The 23,178-nt window shown below is 41.1% G+C and overlaps 1 protein-coding gene across 1 annotated transcript in view; it reads left to right on the top strand.

Annotated features, from left to right (window-relative positions):
- Kcnh8 (potassium voltage-gated channel subfamily H member 8) overlaps positions 1 to 23,178 on the top strand; it is a 426,523-nt gene that overhangs the window by 318,727 nt on the left and 84,618 nt on the right. Inside the window, 1 exon segment of the mRNA NM_145095.2 lies at positions 4,326 to 4,523. Coding sequence (NP_659563.1) covers positions 4,326 to 4,523 — 198 coding nt within the window.

Raw genomic sequence — 23,178 nt, forward strand, 5'->3', positions numbered from 1 at the left:
ACCCAGTTCTACAAACTATAAGTTTAAAGTCTTATTACTACTTTAAGAAATGTAATGGAATTCCATCTTTTTCTGGGCAGCCATTAAATGAAGTGCTTTTAATTGGTGGTTTGTGAACACTATCCCAAAGTCATATGAAGCCTGTGTGCTTATCACAGGGAAGATTATAAAGTAGGAAATCTCAAATGGCGAGTGTCTCAAATAGCATACTTCATGCTTACGGAATTGTTTAACTTATCTAATTGTGGTTTTAAGAATTACGATTTAAAAATGTTTTCGGTTTCTATATTAATTTTTTATTTTTGAGATTATAGTTTTATAATTTCCCTTTCCCTTTTCTCTCTCCAATTCTCTCATACACTCCTCCTTATACTTCCTCAATTTTATCCCTCCCTTTAAGCTGTTGTTACATACATATACATTCGTAGAAACATAAATACAATCTGCTCAGTCTGCATAGCATTACTTATGTGTGTGTATATATGTTTTCAAAGCTGACCATTTGGTGTGATTTTCCCCAGGCAAAGCTACTCCTCCTACTCTTAGCATTGCATAGTTGCCATAGTTCTTTGTGTAGAAGCAAGGTCGGGCTGGCTTTCCCTCGCTCACTTTGATGTGTCTAATGTTGTTCTTCTTGTTCTAATCTTTAGGCAGTCATGTTGGTGAGACTGCTGACATCATGGTGAACTCCCTAGTCCTCTGGCTCATAGATCCTTTCTGTCCTCTCTTCTGCAATGATCGCTGAACCTTATGTACAGGCATTATATCATACATGTATACATTGGGACTGGCCTCCATAACTGAATTTTGATTGGTCGTGTTTTTCTGTAATGCTCTATGACTATTGCAAAGAATAGTTTCCTTGATGAGGAGTGAGAACTACACTGATCTTCAGGTATAAGAACACATTTTTAAAATGCAATCAGGGATTCTGCTGGTTTAGTAAAGTGGCAGTTATAGACTATCTTCTGAGATTCATGACTTCACTCCTCCTGGGTGGTTGCCCAGGTCAATAAAATATTTTAAAGTGGTCTAGTGTTGTATTTTCATTGTAGATGATACCAATATATTATACATGCTATTCTTTCTGTTTTATTAATATAGATTTTTATAAATCCATCACAATATAAATGAGGTATAATAGGCTAGACATATTTAAAACATCCCCCCTCTAGATAAAATTACACAGTGTCCTAAAACAGTTTTGGGGCATCAAATTCTATTCAAGTATCGGTTAAATGTCTAGGATTCATGCTCTCCCTAACACACAGTGAAGTTTTGGGGAGACCAGGGACTTAGAAGGAAACTAAGCATCAGCCAATTATGAAACAGAGAAGACTTTACCGGACAGGAGTAAAGCCCCTTTCTTTTATTTTTCTTTTTTTTTTCTTTTTTTTATTAACTTGAGTATTTCTTATATACATTTCGAGTGTTATTCCCTTTCCCGGTTTCCGGGCAAACATCCCCCTTCTCCCTCCCCTTCCTTATGGGTGTTCCCCTCCCAACCCTCCCCCCATTGCCGCCCTCCCCCCAACAGTCTAGTTCACTGGGGGTTCAGTCTTAGCAGGACCCAGGGCTTCCCCTTCCACTGGTGCTCTTACTAGGATATTCATTGCTATCTATGAGGTCAGAGTCCAGGGTCAGTCCATGTATAGTCTTTAGGTATTGGCTTAGTCCCTGGAAGCTCTGGTTGCTTGGCATTGTTGTACATATGGGGTCTCGAGCCCCTTCAAGCTCTTCCAGTTCTCTCTCTGATTCCTTCAACGGGGGTCCTAATCTCAGTTCAGTGGTTTGCTGCTGGCATTCGCCTCTGTATTTGCTGTATTCTGGCTGTGTCTCTCAGGAGCGATCTACATCCGGCTCCTGTTGGTCTGCACTTCTTTGCTTCATCCATCTTGTCTAATTGGGTGGCTGTATATGTATGGGCCACATGTGGGGCAGACTCTGAATGGGTGTTCCTTCAGTCTCTGTTTTAATCTTTGCCTCTCTATTCCCTGCAAAGGGTATTCTTGTTCCCCTTTTAAAGAAGGAGTGAAGCATTCACATTTTGATCATCCATCTTGAGTTTCACGTGTTCTAGGCATCTAGGGTAATTCAAGCATTTGGGCTAATAGCCACTTATCAATGAGTGCATACCATGTATGTCTTTCTGTGATTGGGTTACCTCACTCAGGATGATATTTTCCAGCTCCAAACATTTGCCTACGAATTTCATAAACTCGTTGTTTTTGATAGCTGAGTAATATTCCATTGTGTAGATGTACCACATTTTCTGTATCCATTCCTCTGTTGAAGGGCATCTGGGTTCTTTCCAGCTTCTGGCTATTATAAATAAGGCTGCGATGAACATAGTGGAGCACGTGTCTTTTTTATATGTTGGGGCATCTTTTGGGTATATGCCCAAGAGAGGTATAGCTGGATCTTCAGGCAGTTCAATGTCCAATTTTCTGAGGAACCTCCAGACTGATTTCCAGAATGGTTGTACCAGTCTGCAATCCCACCAACAATGGAGGAGTGTTCCTCTTTCTCCGCATCCTCGCCAGCATCTGCTGTCACCTGAGTTTTTGATCTTAGCCATTCTCACTGGTGTGAGGTGAAATCTCAGGGTTGTTTTGATTTGCATTTCCCTTATGACTAAAGATGTTTCTTTAGGTGTTTCTCAGCCATTCGGCATTCCTCAGCTGTGAATTGTTTGTTTAGCTCTGAACCCCATTTTTAATAGGGTTATTTGTCTCCCCGCGGTCTAACTTCTTGAGTTCTTTGTATATTTTGGATATAAGGCCTCTATCTGTTGTAGGATTGGTAAAGATCTTTTCCCAATCTGTTGGTTGCCGTTTTGTCCTAACCACAGTGTCCATTGCCTTACAGAAGCTTTGCAGTTTTATGAGATCCCATTTGTCGATTCTTGATCTTAGAGCATAAGCCATTGGTGTTTTGTTCAGGAAATTTTTTCCAGTGCCCATGTGTTCCAGATGCTTCCCTAGTTTTTCTTCCATTAGTTTGAGTGTATCTGGTTTGATGTGGAGGTCCTTGATCCACTTGGACTTAAGCTTTGTACAGGGTGATAAGCATGGATCGATCTGCATTCTTCTACATGTTGACCTCCAGTTGAACTACCACCATTTGCTGAAAATGCTATCTTTTTTCCATTGGATGGTTTTGGCTCCTTTGTCAAAAATCAAGTGACCATAGGTGTGTGGGTTCATTTCTGGGTCTTCAAATCTATTCCATTGGTCTATCTGTCTGTCTCTGTACCAATACCATGCAGTTTTTATCACTATTGCTCTGTAATACTGCTTGAGTTCAGGGATAGTGATTCCCCCTGAAGTCCTTTTATTGTTGAGGGTAGTTTTAGCTATCCTGGGTTTTTTGTTATTCCAGATGAATTTGCAAATTGTTCTGTCTAACTCTTTGAAGAATTGGATTGGTATTTTGATGGGGATTGCATTGAATCTGTAGATCGCTTTTGGTAAAATGGCCATTTTTACTATATTAATCCTGCCAATCCATGAGCATGGGAGATCTTTCCATCTTCTGAGGTCTTCTTCAATTTCCTTCTTCAGAGTCTTGAAGTTCTTATTGTACAGATCTTTTACTTGCTTTGTTAAAGTCACACCGAGGTACTTTATATTATTTGGGTCTATTATGAAGGGTGTCGTTTCCCTAATTTCTTTCTCGGCTTGTTTCTCTTTTGTGTAGAGGAAGGCTACTGATTTATTTGAGTTAATTTTATACCCAGCCACTTTGCTGAAGTTGTTTATCAGCTTTAGTAGTTCTCTGGTGGAACTTTTGGGATCACTTAAATAAACTATCATATCACCTGCAAATAGTGATATTTTTACTTCTTCTTTCCCGATCTGTATCCCCTTGACCTCCTTTTGTAAAGCCCCTTTCTATGAAGCTGTTTATCATGTGGGTTTAAAGTTTGATTCAGGGATGGGATGTAGCTTGAGCAGTGGAGCGACTGCTGAGCATAGGGGAGGCGCTTTCCATTTCAGCACCAGACAAAATGAAGGACAGATGCCATCCGGCCCTCTAATGACAGCTGAGATGAGTTTCGTGGTACGCATGTGCTTCTCAGTGTTGCTAAGGAGAGGGCGTTTCTATGTCACCCTCTGCAACCTCCAGTCACTCTGACCATGAAATCGTATTTTGTATTGCAACGAATGAAACAACGATAGTTCCGGTTTTAGAGCAATAATATATAACGTACCTTTAATTTCCCTTTAACTCTTTTTCCCACTAAACTATCACACCCTCAGTTGTTCAGAGCTAAACTGAGACTTAGCTTTCATTTCTAAGCCTGTCCTTTCCCCCCATTCCAGGTTGGCTTCACGAGCTGGGAAAGAGACTGGAATCTCCGTACTACGGCAACAACACGCTGGGCGGCCCGTCCATCCGCAGTGCCTATATCGCAGCCTTGTACTTCACTCTCAGCAGCCTCACCAGCGTGGGATTTGGGAATGTGTCCGCTAACACGGATGCAGAGAAGATCTTCTCCATCTGTACCATGTTGATTGGAGGTAAGGAGCCTTTCTCAGGAGCAAGAAAGGGAACTGAGTCTCCTCGTGCCCTCCTATGGTTTGCTCACTTCTAAATCATAATAGCAGTAAATTGTTTCCTACTGGAAGATTCCGGAAGCACTGCTTAGGAAATCAGTTTGGGGCACGTTAATGTACATATAATTAGCAGAGACCATGGCGGGATTGATGATTCCATCTCCTGGGCAGATGAAAGGCTAATTTGGGGAGGGCAAATGCTGGTTTTTAAAGTACCACTAATCTCTTAGAAACTCCAAGTCCGAATTATAGTTGTATACTAAAAACTTCCAACAAAGTTATGTTGTCAAATTTTACTCATACTAGCGTAGTGAACTTTGGATGTTTAATGTATTGTTGACTAAAAGAGAATAATTAAACCTTGAAGGAATAAGTAATTAGCATTTTCATTGTTGTGAATGGCCCATCTTCTCTACTGATTGTTTTGGTGCAATACTAGAATCATTCTTGAGGCAGATCAGTGGGGTCGGCATGATTTCTCTTAACCACACTTTTCCTTAAGCCCCAGATTCACTTTCTGAGAATCTGCTTTCAAAGTCTGGCTCTTTGTCGGAGGCCCCTAGCACCTACACAGCAGAGGACTGCCTGGTCTGGCTTCAGTGGGAGACTATGGGCATAAACCTGGAGATATTTGAGGCCCCAAGGAAAGGGGAGGCCTGGTAGAAGGGAATCACCGTCTCGGAAGCAATGGGATGAGGAACTATCGGAGAGGGGACCGAATGGGAGGACAGCAACTGTAATGTAAAGAAATAACATAGCTTTAAAAAAAAAGGCGGGGGGGGGGGTAATCTGGGTTTTGACTCCACAAACCTATTTTTCTTAGTTCTGCTGGTAGGCGGCACCAGTGAGAGCCTGGTAGGCAGAAAGAAGAGCAAGGCTCTGCTTACTTTGAACATGCAGGTTTTCCTTCAGAGAGACAGCCTCCCTGCAATATAAGGAATAGCTTACACCTTCCAGTCTCCAGCCATGGCTCAGAGACCTCTGCTTTCCGGGAATGCTACCGCCTAGTATTTCATCACCTCCCTTAAGAACACCCAGGGACCTCCAAACTTCAGTTTTACTGCCTCAGCCCTCTGCCCCCAGCAAAACCAGCTCCCTGTAACTTGCCCTGTTGAAATACTTGGCATAATTTGATTCTTCAGAACTAATTTAGGGTGGATACTACCATGCTGACACCTTTTTTTTTTTTGGAACAAAGAAAAAACGTTTATTGTATTTTTGATATTATAGTATAAATTAACAACATTCCTACCTACAATTTTTTTCATTTTTTTTATTAACTTGAGTATTTCTTATTTACATTTCAATTGTTTTTTCCCTTTCCAAATTTCCAGGCAAACATCCCCCTAACCCCTACCCCTACCTTTCTGTATGGGTGTTCCCCTCCCCACCCTCCCCCCATTGCTGCCCTCCCCCCAACAATCACGTACACTGGTGATTCAGTCTTACCAGGACCAAGGGCTTCCCCTTCCACTGGTGATCTTACTAGAATATTCATTGCAACCTATGAGGTCAGAGTCCAGGGTCAGTCCATGTATAGTCTTTAGGTAGTGGCTTAGTCCCTGGAAACTCTAGTTGCTTGGCATTGTTGTTCATAAGGGGTCACATGCCCCTTCAAGCTCTTCCAGTTCTTTCTCTGATTCCTTCAACCGGGGTCCTGTTCTCAGTTCAGTGTTTTACTGCTGGCATTTGCCTCTGAATTTGCTATATTCTGGCTGTGTCTCTCAGGAGAGATCTACATCCGGCTCCTGTCGGCCTGCACTTCTTTGCCTCATACATCTTGTCTATTTGGGAGGCTGTATATGAAGGGGCCACATGTGGGGCAGGCTCTGAATGGGTGTTCCTTCTGTCTCTGTTTTAATCTTTGCCTCTCTATTCCCTGCCAAGGATATTCTTGTTCCCCCTTTTAAAGAAGGAGTGAAGCATTCACATTTTGATCATCTATCTTGAGTTTCATGTGTTCTAGGCATCTAGGGTAATTCAAGCATTTGGGCTAATAGCCACTTATCAATGAGTGCATACAATGTGTGTTTCTCTGTGATTGGGTTACCTCACTCAGGATGATATTTCCCAGTTCCAACCATTTGTCTATGAATTTCATAATGGCATTGTTTTTGATAGCTGAGTTATATTCCATTGTATAGATGTACCACATTTTCTGTATCCATTCCTCTGTTGAAGAGCATCTGTGTTCTTTACAGCTTCTGGCTATTATAAATAAGGCTGCGAAGAACATAGTGGAGCACGTGTCTTTTTTATATGTTGGGGCACCTTGTGGGTATATGCCCAAGAGAGGTATAACTGGATCCTCAGGTAGTTCAATGTCCAATTTTCTGAGGAACCTCCAGACTGATTTCCAGAATGGTTGTACCAGTCTGCAATCCCACCAACAATGGAGGACTGTTCCTCTTTCTCCACATTCTCGCCAGCATTTGTTGTCACCTGAGTTTTTGATCTTAGCCATTCTCACTGGTGTGAGGTGAAATCTCAGGGTTGTTTTGATTTGCATTTCCCTTATGACTAAAGATGTTGAACATTTCTTTAGGTGTTTCTCAGCCATTCAGCATTCCTCAGCTGTGAATTCTTTGTTTAGCTCTGAACCCCATTTTTAATAGGGTTATTTGTCTCCCTGCGGTCTAACTTCTTGAGTTCTTTGTACAGTTTGGATATAAGGCCTCTATCTGTTGTAGGATTGGTAAAGATCTTTTCCCAATCTGTTGGTTGCCGTTTTGTCCTAACCACAGTGTCCTTTGCCTTACAGAAGCTTTGCAGTTTTATGAGATCCCATTTGTTGATTCTTGATCTTAGAGCATAAGCCATTGGTGTTTTGTTCAGGAAATTTTTTCCAGTGCCCATGTGTTCGAGATGCTGCCTTAGTTTTTCTTCTATTAGTTTGAGTGTATGTGGTTTGATGTGGAGGTCCTTGATCCACTTGGACTTAAGCTTTGTACAGGGTGATAAGCATGGATCGATCTGCATTCTTCTACATGTTGACCTCCAGTTGAACTACCACCATTTGCTGAAAATGCTATCTTTTTCCATTGAATGATTTTGGCTCCTTTGTCAAAAGCCAAGTGCCCATAGGTGTGTGGGTTCATTTCTGGGTCTTCAAATCTATTCCATTGGTCTATCTGTCTGTCTCTGTACCAATACCATGCAGTTTTTATCACTATTGCTCTGTAATACTGCTTGAGTTCAGAGATAGTGATTCCCCCTGAAGTCCTTTTATTGTTAGGAATAGTTTTAGCTATCCTGAGTTTTTTGTTATTCCAGATGAATTTGCAAATTGTTCTGTCTAACTCTTTGAAGAATTGAATTGGTATTTTGATGGGGATTGCATTGAATCTGTAGATCGCTTTTGGTAAAATGGCCATTTTTACTATATTAATATTTTAATATATTTTAATATATTAATTTTTACTATATTATATTACTATATTAATATGCTAATTAATGAGCATGGGAGATCTTTCCATCTTCTGAGGTCTTCTTCAATTTCTTTCTTCAGAGTCTTGAAGTTCTTATTGTACAAATCTTTTACTTGCTTGGTTAAAGTCACACCGAGGTACTTTATATTATTTCGGTCTATCATGAAGGGTGTCGTTACCCTAATTTCTTTCTCGGCTTGTTTCTCTTTTGTGTAGAGGAAGGCTACTGATTTATTTGAGTTAATTTTATACCCAGCCACTTTGCTGAAGTTGTTTATCAGCTTTAGTAGTTCTCTGGTGGAACTTTTGGGATCACTTAAATATACTATCATATCATCTGCAAATAGTGATATTTTTACTTCTTCTTTTCCGATCTGTATCCCCTTGACCTCCTTTTGTTGTCTGATTGCTTTGGCTAGAACTTCAAGAACTATATTGAATAAGTAGGGAGAGAGTGGGCAGCCTTGTCTAGTCCCTGATTTTAGTAGGATTGCTTCAAGTTTCTCTCCATTTAGTTTAATGTTAGCAACTTGTTTGCTGTATATGGCTTTTACTATATTTAGGTATGGGCCTTGAATTCCTATTCTTTCCAGGACTTTTATCATGAAGGGGTGTTGAATTTTGTCAAATGCTTTCTCAGCATCTAATGAAATGATCATGTGGTGTTGTTCTTTCAGTTTGTTTATATAATGGATCACATTGATGGTTTTCCGTATATTAAACCATCCCTGCATGCCTGGGATGAAACCTACTTGATCATGGTGGATGATTGTTTTGATGTGCTCTTGGATTCGGTTTGCCAGAATTTTATTGAGTATTTTTGCGTCGATATTCATAAGGGAAATTGGTCTGAAGTTCTCTTTCTTTGTTGTGTCTTTGTGTGGTTTAGGTATAAGAGTAATTGTGGCTTCATAGAAGGAATTCGGTAGTGCTCCGTCTGTTTCAATTTTGTGGAATAGTTTGGATAGTATTGGTATGAGGTCTTCTATGAAGGTCTGATAGAATTCTGCACTAAACCTGTCTGGACCTGGGCTCTTTTCGGTTGGGAGACCTTTAATGACTGCTTCTGTTTCCTTAAGAGTTATGGGGTTGTTTAACTGGTTTATCTGTTCCTGATTTAACTTTGGTACCTGGTATCTGTCTAGGAAATTGTCCATTTCCTGCAGATTTTCAAGTTTTGTTGAATATAGGCTTTTATACTAAGATCTGATGATTTTTTTAATTTCCTCTGAATCTGTAGTTATGTCTCCCTTTTCATTTCTGATTTTGTTAATTTGGACACACTCTCTGTGTCCTCTTGTTATTCTGGCTAAGGGTTTATCTATCTTGTTGATTTTCTCAAAGAACCAACTTTTGTTTGATTCTTTCTATGGTCCTTTTTGTTTCTACTTGGCTGATTTCAACTCTTGAGTTTGATTATTTCCTGTCTTCTACTCCTCCTGGGTGTATTGCTTCTTTTTGTTCTAGAGCCTTTAGGTGTGCTGTCAAGCTGCTGACATATACTCTCTCCTGTTTCTTTCTGCAGGCACTCAGAGCTATGAGTTTTCCTCTTAGCACAGCTTTCATTGTGTCCCATAAGTTTGGGTATGTTGTACCTTCATTTTCATTAAATTCTAAGAAGTCTTTAATTTCTTTCTTTATTTCTTCCTTGGCCAGGTTATCACTGAGTAGAGCATTGTTCAACTTCCACGTATATGTGGGCATTCTTCCCTTATTGTTACTGAAGACCAGCTTTAGGCCGTGGTAGTGTGATAGCACACATGGGATTATTTCTATCTTTCTGTACCTGTTGAGGCCTGTTTTTTGACCAATTATATTTTCAATTTTGGAGAAAGTACCATGAGGAGCTGAGAAGAAGGTATACCCTTTTGCTTTAGGATAGAATGTTCTATAAATATCTGTTAAGTCCATTTGGTTCATGACTTCTCTTAGTCTGTCTACGTCTCTGTTTAATTTCTGTTTCCATGATCTGTCCATTGATGAGAGTGGGGTGTTGAAATCTCCTACTATTATTGTGTGAGGTGCAATGTGTGTTTTGAGCTTTAGTAAGGTTTCTTTTATGTATGTAGGTGCCCTTGTATTTGGGGCATAGATATTTAGGATTGAGAGTTCATCTTGGTGGATTTTTCCTTTGATGAATATGAAGTGTCCTTCCTTATCTTTTTTGATGACTTTTAGTTGAAAATTCATTTTACTTGATATTAGAATGGCTACTCCTGCTTGCTTCTTCCGACCATTTGCTTGGAAAGTTGATTTCCAGCCTTTCACTCTGAGGTAGTGTCTGTCTTTGTCTCTGAGGTGTGTTTCCTGTAGGCAGCAGAATACAGGGTCCTCATTGCGTATCCAGTTTGTTAATCTGTGCCTTTTTATTGGGGAGTTGAGACCATTGATGTTGAGAGATATTAAGGAGTAGTGATTATTGCTTCCTGTTATATTCATATTTGGATGTGAGGCTATGTTTGTGTACTTTTCTTCTCTTTGTTTTTTTGTCAAGACGATTAGATTCTTGCTTTTTCTAGGGTGTAGCTTGCCTCCTTATGTTCGGCTTTACCGTTTATTATCCTTTGTAGTGCTGGATTTGTAGAAAGATATTGTGTAAATTTGGTTTTGTCATGGAATATCTTGGTTTCTCCATCTATGTTAATTGAGAGTTTTGCAGGATACAGTAACCTGGGCTGGCATTTGTGTTCTCTTAGGGTCTGTATGACATCTGTCCAGGATCTTCTGGCTTTCATAGTCTCTGGCGAGAAGTCTGGTGTGATTCTGATAGGTCTGCCTTTATATGTTACTTGACCTTTTTCCCTTACTGCTTTTAATATTCTTTCTTTATTTTGTGCATTTGTTGTTTTGACTATTATGTGTCGGGAGGTGTTTCTTTTCTGGTCCAATCTATTTGGAGTTCTGTAGGCTTCCTGTATGCCTATGGGTATCTCTTTTTTTAGGTTAGGGAAGTTTTCTTCTATGATTTTGTTGAAGATATTTACTGATTCTTTGAGCTGGGAGTCTTCACTCTCTTCTATACCTATTATCCTTAGGTTTGATCTTCTCATTGAGTCCTGGATTTCCTGTATGTTTTGGACCAGTAGCTTTTTCCGCTTTACATTATCTTTGACAGTTGAGTCGATGATTTCTCTGGAATCTTCTGCTCCTGAGATTCTCTCTTCTATCTCTTGTATTCTGTTGATGATGCTTGTATCTATGGCTCCTTGCCTCTCCCTTTGGTTTTCTATATCCAGGGTTGTTTCCATGTGTTCTTTCTTGATTGCTTCTATTTCCATTTTTAATTCCTTCAATTGTTTGATTGTGTTTTCCTGGAATTCTTTCAGGGATTTTTGTGATTCCTCTCTATAGGCTTCTGCTTGTTTATTTATATTTTCCTGGAATTCTTTCAGGGATTTTTGTGATTCCTCTCTGTAGGCTTCTACTTGTTTATTTATGTTTTCCTGTGTTTCTCTAAGAGAGTTCTTCATGTCTTTCTTGAAGTCCTCCAGCATCATGATCAGATATGATTTTGAAAATAGATCTTGCTTTTCTGGTGTGTTTGGATATTCTGTGTTTGCTTTGGTGGGAGAATTGGGCTCCGATGATGCCATGTAATCTTGGTTTCTGTTGCTTGGGTTCCTGCGCTTGCCTCTTGCCATCAGATTATCTCTAGTGTTAATTTGTTCTGCTATTTCTGACAGTGGCTAAACTGTCCTATAAGCCTGTGTGTCAGGAGTGCTGTAGATCTGTTTTCCTGTTTTCTTTCAGTCAGTTATGGGGACAGAGTGTTCTGCTTTCGGGCTTGTAGTTTTTCCTATCTACAGATCTTCAGCTGTTCCTGTGGGCCTTTGTCTTGAGTTCACCAGGCAGGTTGCTTGGAGCTGGAAGGTTTGTCTTTCCTGTGGTCCCGAGGCTCAGTTTTGCTTGTGGGGTGTTGCTTATGAGCTCTCCGCGGCAGCAGTAACCAGGAAGATCTGCACCACCCTTCCGGGAGCCCCCATGAACCAGGGTTCCAGATGGCATTTGGTGTTTTCTTCTGGAGTCAGAGATGTGGACAGAGAGTAGTCTCTTCTGGTTTCCCAGGCGTGTCTGCCTCTGTGAAGGCCCAGCTCTCCTTCCCACGGGATTTGGGTGCAGAGAACTGTTTATCCGGTCGGTCCCTTCAGGTTCCAGCGGTCTCAGACGCAGGGGATTTCCTGCTCACCTGTTCCTGTTTCACCAGGGAACCCAGAGGCTGTATACAGTTTCCTCTTGGGCTAGGGATGTGGGCAGGGGTGGGCAGTGTTGGTGGTCTCTTCTGCTCTGCAGTCTCAGGAGTGCCCACCTGCCCTGGCAGTGAGCTCCCTCTCCCACGGGGTTTGGGAGCAGTGAGCTGGAGGCAGGGAGCAAGAGATTGGGACTCCCGCTAAAAACTGGCTGACATCTTTCAAATGACTTACCTAAAGCTTAGGGAGTTAAAGTAACTTTACAAGCCATGTAACCAATACAGGGGCGAAGTTTGCACCCACTTGAATATTTCTCCTTTTTAAAATATAGAAAATAGCATTGCAGAATAGCATACTGCCTGTAAGGAGCAGATACAGATCTGCACATCCCTCCATGTGAAGCGAGCATTCCTGACCGAGTTAGTTTAGCATTGTATTTCCCAAAAGCCTGCTTTGCTATGTTGCCTTACTGCCTTCAACCCCAGATATCTGTTAGAGTGGTGGGAATGCATGTTGCACACACAGAGGTCTTCATCCACACAGTAAAACCAGAGTCTAACACAAGTTAGAGTTTGGACAATACCAGGCAAGGAGTGCCTAGCGCCAAGTCAAGTGAGGAAGCCAAGAAGCAATCAGGGAGAAGAGCCAACTTCTGCAGTCCTCCTTGGAAAGAGTTGCAGAAGCAGCATGCTGGGTGACAGCAATTTCACAGGCTCTTGGTCAAAGCCACATGCTAACAGCCTAGAGAGCAGAGAGCAGGAATTCTCATTTCTAAAGAACTACAACTTGCCAGAACCCACGAGGCTGCTTCATACCCAGCGTCATGATTTACATAATTCCCATGCTCCTGAATGGCCCCTTTTTCTGTCTAACAAAATGACAAGCACTTTGCAAGTAAGGACATCTATTCTTATTTAATGTGGCCCATGTTTCGTCTTCTCCAAATGGAAATGTTGGGAGATGTTCAATGCCAAAGCCTGCTAAATCAGACATTTGAGAAAGCCACTCCACAGCTAGGCATACTCTCTATTGATCCAACTACCGTATTAGGTGATCCTTGACCAGAAATTGTCAAAGCATCACCTAAGCCCTGATCCTAACTGAACATGGAGCTATTATTGGTCACAAACCCAAATTATATGGGATATAATTTAATAAAGTCACTTTGTTATTTGTTTGCTAACTATGTTTTAAACAAATGTCCTGTTGTAAAAGCAGGGTGTAACTGGCCTCGAGATTTGAGGTGGATACAGCAGCAACATTGCTCTCGTGGAAATGACCTAAGTGGCCTGCATTTCTTACAGCTTTCTGTGTGTATTTGAGGGAATAACTTTGTATTATTGTGAGATTCACCCTGGGCTAAAAATAAATGGTGCGGTAATTTTAGTATCTTCTAATTAACGAATTACTTGCACATCATTGAGAACTAATTATAAAAACATAATATAAAGCACTTTATTCATGTAATTCTCATAGCACTATGAAAGAGAGATTATTAATTTCCCAGTTAGACTAAAGGCCATAAAAGACTGGTGAGTTTAAACATTAAGACTAAGTCCTGACAATTTTTTTGTAAAGTATCCACAGTATTATATTCTAGGAATTAATTTTATTTAGTTAAGTTTTATAAATATACACAAATGATTTATTTTTAACAAGAAAAGAGGTAAAATTAAAATTTAAAGTTTATAATCCTGTGCACTTAAACCTAGGGTATCTCAGGGATTCCTAGTCCCACGCAAAGCTGTGGTTCTGGTATGGTAGAGATGATTACTAACACATAGGCAGTAGCAGTGTTAAAGGAAAAGGGGATACAGTTAGGTAAAGCAGATCATTACCTAAGACAGAGACATTCTGATGCCGAGTGAAGATGAACCAATCTAGAAAAGAGAGTCAAAGCTCCTTGCTCCCAAAGCTCTTCAGAAGTTTCACGTATTGTATAATTTGCACATGAATAAAATTCCATTTTGAGGAAATGAAGAGATGGCTCAGCTGTTTAGAGAAACTTCTGTTTTTATAAACGGCCTGGATTTGCTTCCTAATATGCACACGGTGCCTCACAACTGTCTATAATTCCAGTTCCAGGGGATTCCATGCCCTCTTCTGATATCTGTGAGCTCCAGGCATGTATATGGTGCACAGACATGAATGAGAGCAAAATACCCATAGCTAGAAAATAAAAATAAATAAACTTTAAAAATCCCATCTTGATACCCACATATATAGTCAATGCAAGTACCGATAATTACGGAGTGCAAACATAACTTATATAGAGGAAGAATATTTGAAGCTGCAAAGTAAAAATGTTAAGTCAAATTATTTAAAATTTCATACCAAGAAAAACATACAAGAACCTTGAAAGCATCCATTTAAAAAAATAATTCAAAGGGTTCAGAGTTCCTAAGTAAATAGTAAAGCCAGAGTGTAAAGATCTATTAGTAACATATAATTACAAATTGAAATGTAAAATAATACAGAAACCTCAAATATGTAGGAAAAATTTTAACTAGAATTCTGCGAAACTACACAGAAAACTACAAAGCACTCATGAGAAACTTTAAAAATTGTTTGAAGTTGTTGGAGCCGACACAAAGTGGTAGACCCAGTGTTGACATGGTACGAGTTTTACCCAGTATGTATATGCGCTCTGTATAACAGAAGTCAAAGCAGCGCTGTGTCTCTGTACTTAAGAATGGTCAGGGGTTTATAAAAAGCAGTCAGAATCAGAACTGAAACTTGCCAAAACAAAGCATGGATAAACACAAAATTAGAAGACCCGCATTCAAAGTACAAGGTGTATTGTGATGTTACAGTCATTAAGAAAATATGACATTGGAAGAAGAGTAGACTGGAAAGCTGATGGCACAGGAAGGGGAAAAAGGCGCAAATCTGCATGACCACTTCATCTGTGACATGATTGACTCTAGACTACAGTTCAAGGATGGTTGTACGGTCAGTAAATGTTATGGGGAACCAGAAACAGATGTTTGCTGCCAAGGGTGGCAACTGGAGTTCAATCCTTGGAACTCACATGGTGGATGGAGAGAACTGGTTCCTACAAGTTGTCCTCTAACATTCACTAATGTTCCAAGGTACATTTATATGCACATCCATACCCGCATATGCACACAAGTACATACATACACATACACGTGTGCATTCATATATACACATGTTCCAAATAAAGGTTTTCTTTTATTTTTTATTGATTTTTTGTGAGTTTCATATCATGCACCCCAGTCCCACTCATCTCCCCTTCCCCTCATATCTATCTATCCTTTGCCCTTGAAACCTTCACCCCCAAAAGAAAATAAAAAACAAAACAAAACCAAGGTTAGAACACATCTCATTGTGGAGGCTGTAATGTGTCACAGTGTGTCCCTCAGTTTACCCTTAATCCACACATCTTCACTTGCAGATGCTCATTACAATGAGTCATTCATCTGGTCTTTGGGTTCTGTCACACCACCAGAGTTGGATCCTTACCGGGACTCCCCCTGGTTATCCTGTTACTGCCCTGTTGTAACATGGGAATCCTGCAGCTTTGGATCAGGAAGACCAGCCCTTTCATACACTCTAAAAGTTCACAGATGATGTAGATTTTGGGGCGTGCCAACTCAAAATCCTGGATCTGGGTTTGGGTGATAGCTGAGCTGGTCAGCCTGCCAACTCTCCCTCATCTGCAACACTGGGATAAGCTCTCTAACCCTGCTCCACCTAGGCCACCCAATGCCTACAGGGCAGGAGGCAGGGCCACCTCTCCCACCATGCACTCAAGGGCTGGCCCATCTGCACCCAAACCTCCAGAGCCAGCTCCACTCTGCTCCCCGGTTGAGGCTCTACAACTAGCAAAGGGTTAGGGTAGCTCTCCTTCTCCCATACTCTCAGGAGTAGCTTACCTATGCCTTTCTTATGAAGGCCAACTCCACTGTGCTACTCAGGAAAGATACAGGACCTGCTCTCCCAAGTGCTACAACCAGTGAGGGACAGGGACAGCTAACCAGCTCCCTGGGGCCAGCTCTACTGACTCTCTCGGGTAGCAAGGGGCAAGGGTAGGTGAGGATATCACGTCCTTGCCCAAGTCACCTCATGGCAGAGTGGCAGGACCAGCCCTCTCATGCCCATGCCCTCGGGCCAGCTCTCCTGTGCTCACTCCACCCAGGCCAGCCCTGTCCATGAGGAGACTTACAGGGTTCACTCTCTCTGAATACTTCTGACAGTGAGAGGTAGGATCAGCTCTCCAGGGTGCCTGAGACAGTGAGAGGTGCGGGCCTATTTGCACAGCCCTTGGACATCTATGTGGTCCCAGGTGGCTGTGTAGATCAGGGATGTCCCCATCTATATTATTTACTGATGATGCAGGCCATGAGCAATAACTCTCGGTGCAGAATTACCACAGACCCAGACATGGCCTCAGGTGGCAGGGCTGACTGCTCACAACAGGTTATTCTTCTCCATCCCCATATCTCCATTTCTACCTCTCTTCAAAACACTCAAACTGTTCCACTTATCTTTCTCTCTCATCTGCCTACCTCATACTTGAATACTGTAGTGGCTCCCACTGCGGGCTGACCTCTAGATGACTTCCTCTACCTTACCTATGCACCATGGCAGCAAACAGACCTGTATGTATCTATGTGGTAATGAGTGGGGGGAAGGTCCTCCTGTGCTCTGTTTTGTGGCAGCAGGTAGGCCCCTGTGTAAATAAAAATGTTTTAAAGGTAAGAGTTGCTGGGTCCAATGTGTAGAGCTACTTGTTAAAAAGTAACCTGGCCCTCCTACTAAACAACGTGAAATTAATTCAAAATGGGATTTTGAGATAAACATGAAGGAATAAGCAATAAGAAAACAGGAGAGCATATTCTCATGAACCTGAATTCTGCAAAGGTTTCTAACATGTGACTTGATACCTCATTGTCTGTACAAATAATTGTACATTGAACCGCAGCTTGTCTCCTTATCTGAAGACATCTCTAAGAGACTGAAGAGTAAACTGTGAGAATTAAGGTATTTGCAAACATTTACCATGCAAGGGGTGCTTTCTGGGAGATTTTTAAAAGGTATAGGAAAACTGAGAACCATTTGAAAAACCATTTCAAGAAAATACTTTCTTTCAATAGTCGAGTACACAATAGGCTTACTAAATCACTACTCAGTATCATTCATGTAGATTTAAACTAAAACCAGAAGCAGACACCATGGTTCACTCAGGAGAACTGCATGCTTGAAAACACTGGAGTCCTCTGAGCTTTGAGAGATAATCTATGCTTTGGCCTCCCTGTGCTTTTAAAGGCTTTTCTATCCAATAAGCAATAACGTTATCAACATCCATCAAACATACATCACCTATACTCAGTGATCCAATGATTTCCCTTCCTTGTATATAGCCCATAGAAATGTGAGTATATGTGTTTGTGACTGAGAATGCATTGTGCATGTTTATGTATGTGCACATGTGTTCCTTGTGTCTTCATTACCTTGTGCTAATGAATCAGAACAACACGATGCCAGGATCCTGTGGAGGAGCAAAAGGAGAAGAGGGAAGGAGTCATAGAGAGAGAAAAGTAGAGAAAGAGAGAGAGGGAGAGAGAGGGGAGGGAAAGATGGAAGGAAGGAAAGACAGAGAGAGAGAGAGAAAGAGAGAGAGGGAGGGAGAGAGGAAGGGAGGGGGGGCTACTTGGAGAAGAATTATTTTCAGAATTTCCAGCAGGCAATAACAGGCTGATAGAAAAATACCATTAACAGAATAAACAAGTAATTTCTGAGAGTTATCTCACTGAGAACTATACCAGGATGAGGATGAATTATGCCTTGCAAATGTTTAAATAAATAACAAACTCAATGATCAGCTGAGAATCCTAAGCTCACAGACAAGCACATGCTGTATGATTCTGTAGAGAGAAAATCCAAAAGTAGACTAGCTTATTGGGTGCAATGTGTGTGATTTGTAACTGTAGCCACCTTTGGTGAGAATGGTGGTTAGTGACTCTGAAGAGCACAAGCCTTCTAGGATGTCATTAATTATTGATTAATTGTTGATCTGAAAGGTCATTCCATATTTGTGATCACTTTGGGAAATCTCATTGAGTTATGCATTCAACATGATGCCTCTCCCTACACCCTCCTCGTGTGTGTGTGTGTGTGTGTGTGTTTGTGTTTGAGTTCTTTTAGTTTTGCCTTGTAAACTTAAGATAGGTGAGCTAAAAATATTATAGGTATCAAGTGAGAATAAGAAGGGAACTGAGTCAAATTCTTAATTCTTTTATTAGGTAGCTTTTAATTTGTGTTAACAGAGTTGACCCAAGTCATTGGAGAAAGTCACATTGTCCAACAGGTAGAAGATAACCACAAAGACCTAATAAAACCATTTTGACTGTCTCCCATTTCCAAGGGAAGTGGGCGTGAATTTTCTGAGCCAGTGAAAGCAAATCTTTTAGCTTGTTGTTTAAAGTTATAAAACTATAAAAAGATACCACAGAATTGCAACTGCCTCACTTAGCTTGCATAAATATTTATGCTGCATGGGGGTGATGCCAAGTGTGCTAGGTGGCTGGGAGATAAAGACGACTAAGAACAAATGCTACCTTTCGAGTTCACAGATTAGTGACAGATATGGGTATTCAAGGAGATCACAGACTTGTTACCTGCTTCTTTAAAACTGCTTTTCTACTGTAAGACACACTTCGAGAAACACTGATAGATACACAAAAATTCATAATGGTCAAAGTGGATTTTTTCAGAAGATATATTTTCGAAAATAATTAATTAAGATTATATATATACATATATCATTGTTGACACCAGATAATATAGAGAGATAATTTTTCCTATCTCTGTATGTCTTTCTTTAAATCTTAGTTCTAACTGCCTGAAGTTATCTGAAAGTTTTGCTTCATTGGTGAGCCTTATGGTCAGATAATGCTTCCTGGTGCAGAAGGCTCTTCACCAAGGCAATTCTAGTTTCAATGGAACATTATTTTCATGCTTCCTTGGGGCTCCCAACCCAAATTAATCCTGATGCAATCCTCTAAATTCAGGCCATTGTCAAGACATATTTGCAATATTTGTATTCATCCTTTAGAAAATCCTTTTCTGCTACATAAATGCAGGCATCTTGGTCTTCATGAAGGTCCCACAACAACTGTAGCAGGGGCTTATCCAGACTCTGTTGGCTGCTTGTGGATCCTGTCCCCATAACTGAGCTATCTTGTCTGGCTTCAGGTGGAGAGGATGTACCTAGTCCTGTGGTTGAGTTGATACCCAGGGGAACCTCACCCTGGATGGAAGGAAGAGCCACGTGAGGGAGAGACTGGGAGGAGATTCGATCAGGATGGAAAGTGAATAAATGAGTAAATTAATGGAAAAAATACATCCTTCTAATTCTGACATCTACAATCCAGTATGCAGTTAATGGAGAATGGAAAATTCCAGGTTAATTAGGAGGTGGGAGAAAAGGCAAGAACAAGGTTACACAAAAGTTGAGCTCTGGTCTTCGTTCCTATTAAAAGGAAAGGAGCTCTTATTCAGACTCTACAACTACAGCCCAGTTATCCGGCCATAATATAATGCTTGCAAGAGAAATGGTGCCCAAGTTCAGAGAAGGACCTAGAGTCATGGAAGGGAAAGGAGGAGAAAGCAAAGGCAACAGCCAGCTCCAGGCTGTACTGTGAGTTTCTTTTCATCTGCGACCGAAATCGGAAAGCTCCTTCCGTAAGACTGTACAAGATGCATTTTATGCACAACTCCCATATGAAGGAAAAGAGCCTCCAATGTATTCAGCAGGTCTAGCACTCAAGAATTATGTGTGTGTGTGTGTGAGTGTGTGTATATATATATGCATATGTACATATATGCATATGTGTATATCCTAAGATATCTAAAGAAAAAAGAATATTTCTCAAGGGTACTTTATTCTATGCTATTTTACAAGCTCAACAGCTAAGAGGCTTAAATATTTTACTTGAAGGAAAACACACGCACGCACGCACACACACACACACACACACACACACACAGGAAAAAAAAACACAAACACAGAGTAAGCATCAGTGGAAAGAGGCCATCATAATATGAGAGCTGGGTTTTGTTCTAACATTAATTTAGAGGTGGTTTCCTATGCAGAAATAAGACTTTGAAATTGTGGTGACTCAGACAGATGAGTTCCTTCCAACAACACTTATGAATGCTACAATTAATCCAGTAATTTATTTTATTGATAATGTACAATTAGGATGCTAAACGGTCTGAACACATTGCTTCTCTCAGTTTAAGTGCTTTACACATTATAATTAAGCAAAGTAAAGTTAAAATCACACACGTAATTAAGAAAAGCAGTGTTAAAATAAATGAAATATGCTTATTCTCTGCACCCGATTTATTTATTCTCTGGAAGAAGACTATGCACAGTTAAACACAGCAGAGCTTCCAAGCCTTGTTCATAAGCTTAGCAGAACCTGGGATCTATGTCTAATTTTCTAACTTGGAGCATAATCAGTTCTTCAGTAAAAGGTTTTTGGGTGTTTGTCTTTGTGTGTGTGTGTGTGTGTGTGTGTGTGTGTGTGTGTGTGTGTGTGTGTGTTTTCCTCCAAGTAAAATATTTAAGCCTTTAAGCTGTTGAGCTTATAAAATAACCTAGAAAAACAACCCTTAAGGAACATTCCATTTTTCCTTCAATATTTTGACAGGGAAGCCCTCTGCTTTTACCCCCCTGTGTGTGCTTGTGTGTAGCAGGCACTAGTTGAATATTTCTTAAATCCTTGCATCAAGAAGTGATTTCTACCAAGAGTGACATAACTCTTAATGATCTAGCAAAAAAAATTTTAAAGCCTTTTCCCAGAGTCTTACGCTCTGACTACAATGACATTTGTGATAGTTTGCATTTTCAAGGGAAAAGTTAACCACTCCTGCTTCACACATATACTAGATGCTTCCACACAGATAGAGAGACTCAGCTTAGAATTACAGCTTAGAATAGCCCTACAAGTAAGATAATAGCCTGCCTACTTAACATATAAGGGAAATGTGGCCATATAAAGAGACTTAGCTTGGTAAGTTCTCACAATGAGAAAGAGGAAAGCAAGGATTCAAACCTAGATTTATCTGATTCTGAAGCCTCTATCGTCTTCGAAATAGTATATTACCTTAGAGACGGGATCCAAATTTAACTCTAAGTAACTTTTACAAATAAGATATTGTTCTTAAAATGTGATTTTATAGGCATGGGAGCCATTAGTCTATAGAAAAATTATGATATATGACTTGCTGCAGAATTTTAATTTTAATGTTAGATTAAAATGAAATTTATACATTGGCATTTGTCAACTCTAGTGACTATGGGGCAAAAACTTGATCTGGTCCTGAAATGTTCAAGATAGACTTGTTTGTGTGTTTATGTGTGCACTGTATGTAGTTTAGTGCTAAGGAACTTCTGCTGCTGTTCCTCCTGCAATGACCTTTTGGTATCAGGACCCTTTGATAGGTCCTCTCAGATAAGCTATTAATGTTTCAGTTCCTTTTTAGGGAAAACCCACTGAAACCAGGGATTTTACAGAATACATGAGTTCTTATCGCACCTGTTGTCCTATTCCAAGGTAGCGATGGTCTGGGATCAAATCTGAGGTGACCGTGAATGGACCTGCCCAGGGGCATGAGGTGTCCAGGTTCTCTTCCGTCTGTTACTCTCATAGCCCTAGGTAAAGCCAAGTCTTCTTGGTTATCTACTAGGATGTACAGGAGCCATTCTCAGTCCATCCTGGGAACCACCGTGATATGCCAAATCCTGACTCCTGCGGCGTCTTTTCTACCTTGTTGCCAACTACTTCCAAAAGCAGACAAGCCAATCCTCTAATTCTGATTCTCTTTACCAGAAACGACCATCTCCATCCCTCTCACACTGACCCCATAGTTGTAGAGAACAAACACTTGCATCTCGTCAAACACTGGTAGTTTTTTTGTTGCTGTTTTTGCTGTTGGTAGTGTTTTTCTTTTCTTTTCTTTTTTTTTTTTTTACATTCCAGCCATTGTCCCTGCTCCCCCCTCCCTCTCACAGTTCTTCAGCCCATCCTCCTCCCTCTTACCTCTGAGAGGGTGCTCCCCCATCCCCACAGGCACTCCCCTTCCCAGGGACTGAAGACTTTGGAGGATTAGGCTTATTTTCTCCGCTATATATGTGCCAGGAGTTCAGACCAGCCTGCTTGGTGCTCTGGTTGGTAGCTCAGTCTCTGGGAGTTCCCAGGATTCTGTATTAGTTGAGACTACTGACCTTCCTATGGGGTCTCCTTTCCCTGATTTAACCACAGGGGTCCTGGGCTTTAGCCCCATGGTTGGGTGTAAGTATCTGCATCTATCTCAGCCAGCTGCTGGTAGGGCCTCACAGAGGACAACCATGTCTGTAGGCACTGTCACAGCATCAGTAATAGTGTCAGGCCTTGGTGCCCACCCAACCCAATGAGATGGGTTGGGCCTTTCACTGGGCTGCCTTTCCTTCAGTCTGTTCTCCATTTTTGAACCTACAGTTCTTTTCGACAGGAACAATTCTGGGTAAAAATTTTGACTGGTTTGGTAACACCGTCCCTCCATTTGGAGCCCTGTATGTACTGGAGGACAACTCTTCGAGTTCCCTCTACAGTTGGGCATTTTGGCTAAGGTCACCCCTATTGAGTCTGCAGAGTCTCTCACCTCCCAGGTTTCTGGTACTTTCTAGAGACCCCCCCCCCCACTTGCCACCCCCAGAGGCTGCATATTTCATTCTCCTGGTCCTATGGGCTTCTCTGCTTTCTGCCCCCATACTTGAACATGCTCCCCCACTCCCCTCCCCCTTCTCCCAACCAGGACCCTCCCTCCCTCTGCCTCCTCCCATGATTGAACCATCCTCACCTGGGCCTTCTGCTTGTTAAACTTCTTACAGACTCGGGGTTGTATCCCAGGTAGTCTGTGCTTTTTGGCTAATATCCACTTATCAGTGAGTACATAATATGCATGTCCTCTGGGGTGTGCATTACCACA

This window comes from Rattus norvegicus, chromosome 9 (assembly GCF_021556685.1).
Source record: "Rattus norvegicus strain SHRSP/BbbUtx chromosome 9, alternate assembly SHRSP_T2T, whole genome shotgun sequence".
NCBI classification, from domain to species: Eukaryota; Metazoa; Chordata; class Mammalia; order Rodentia; family Muridae; genus Rattus; species Rattus norvegicus.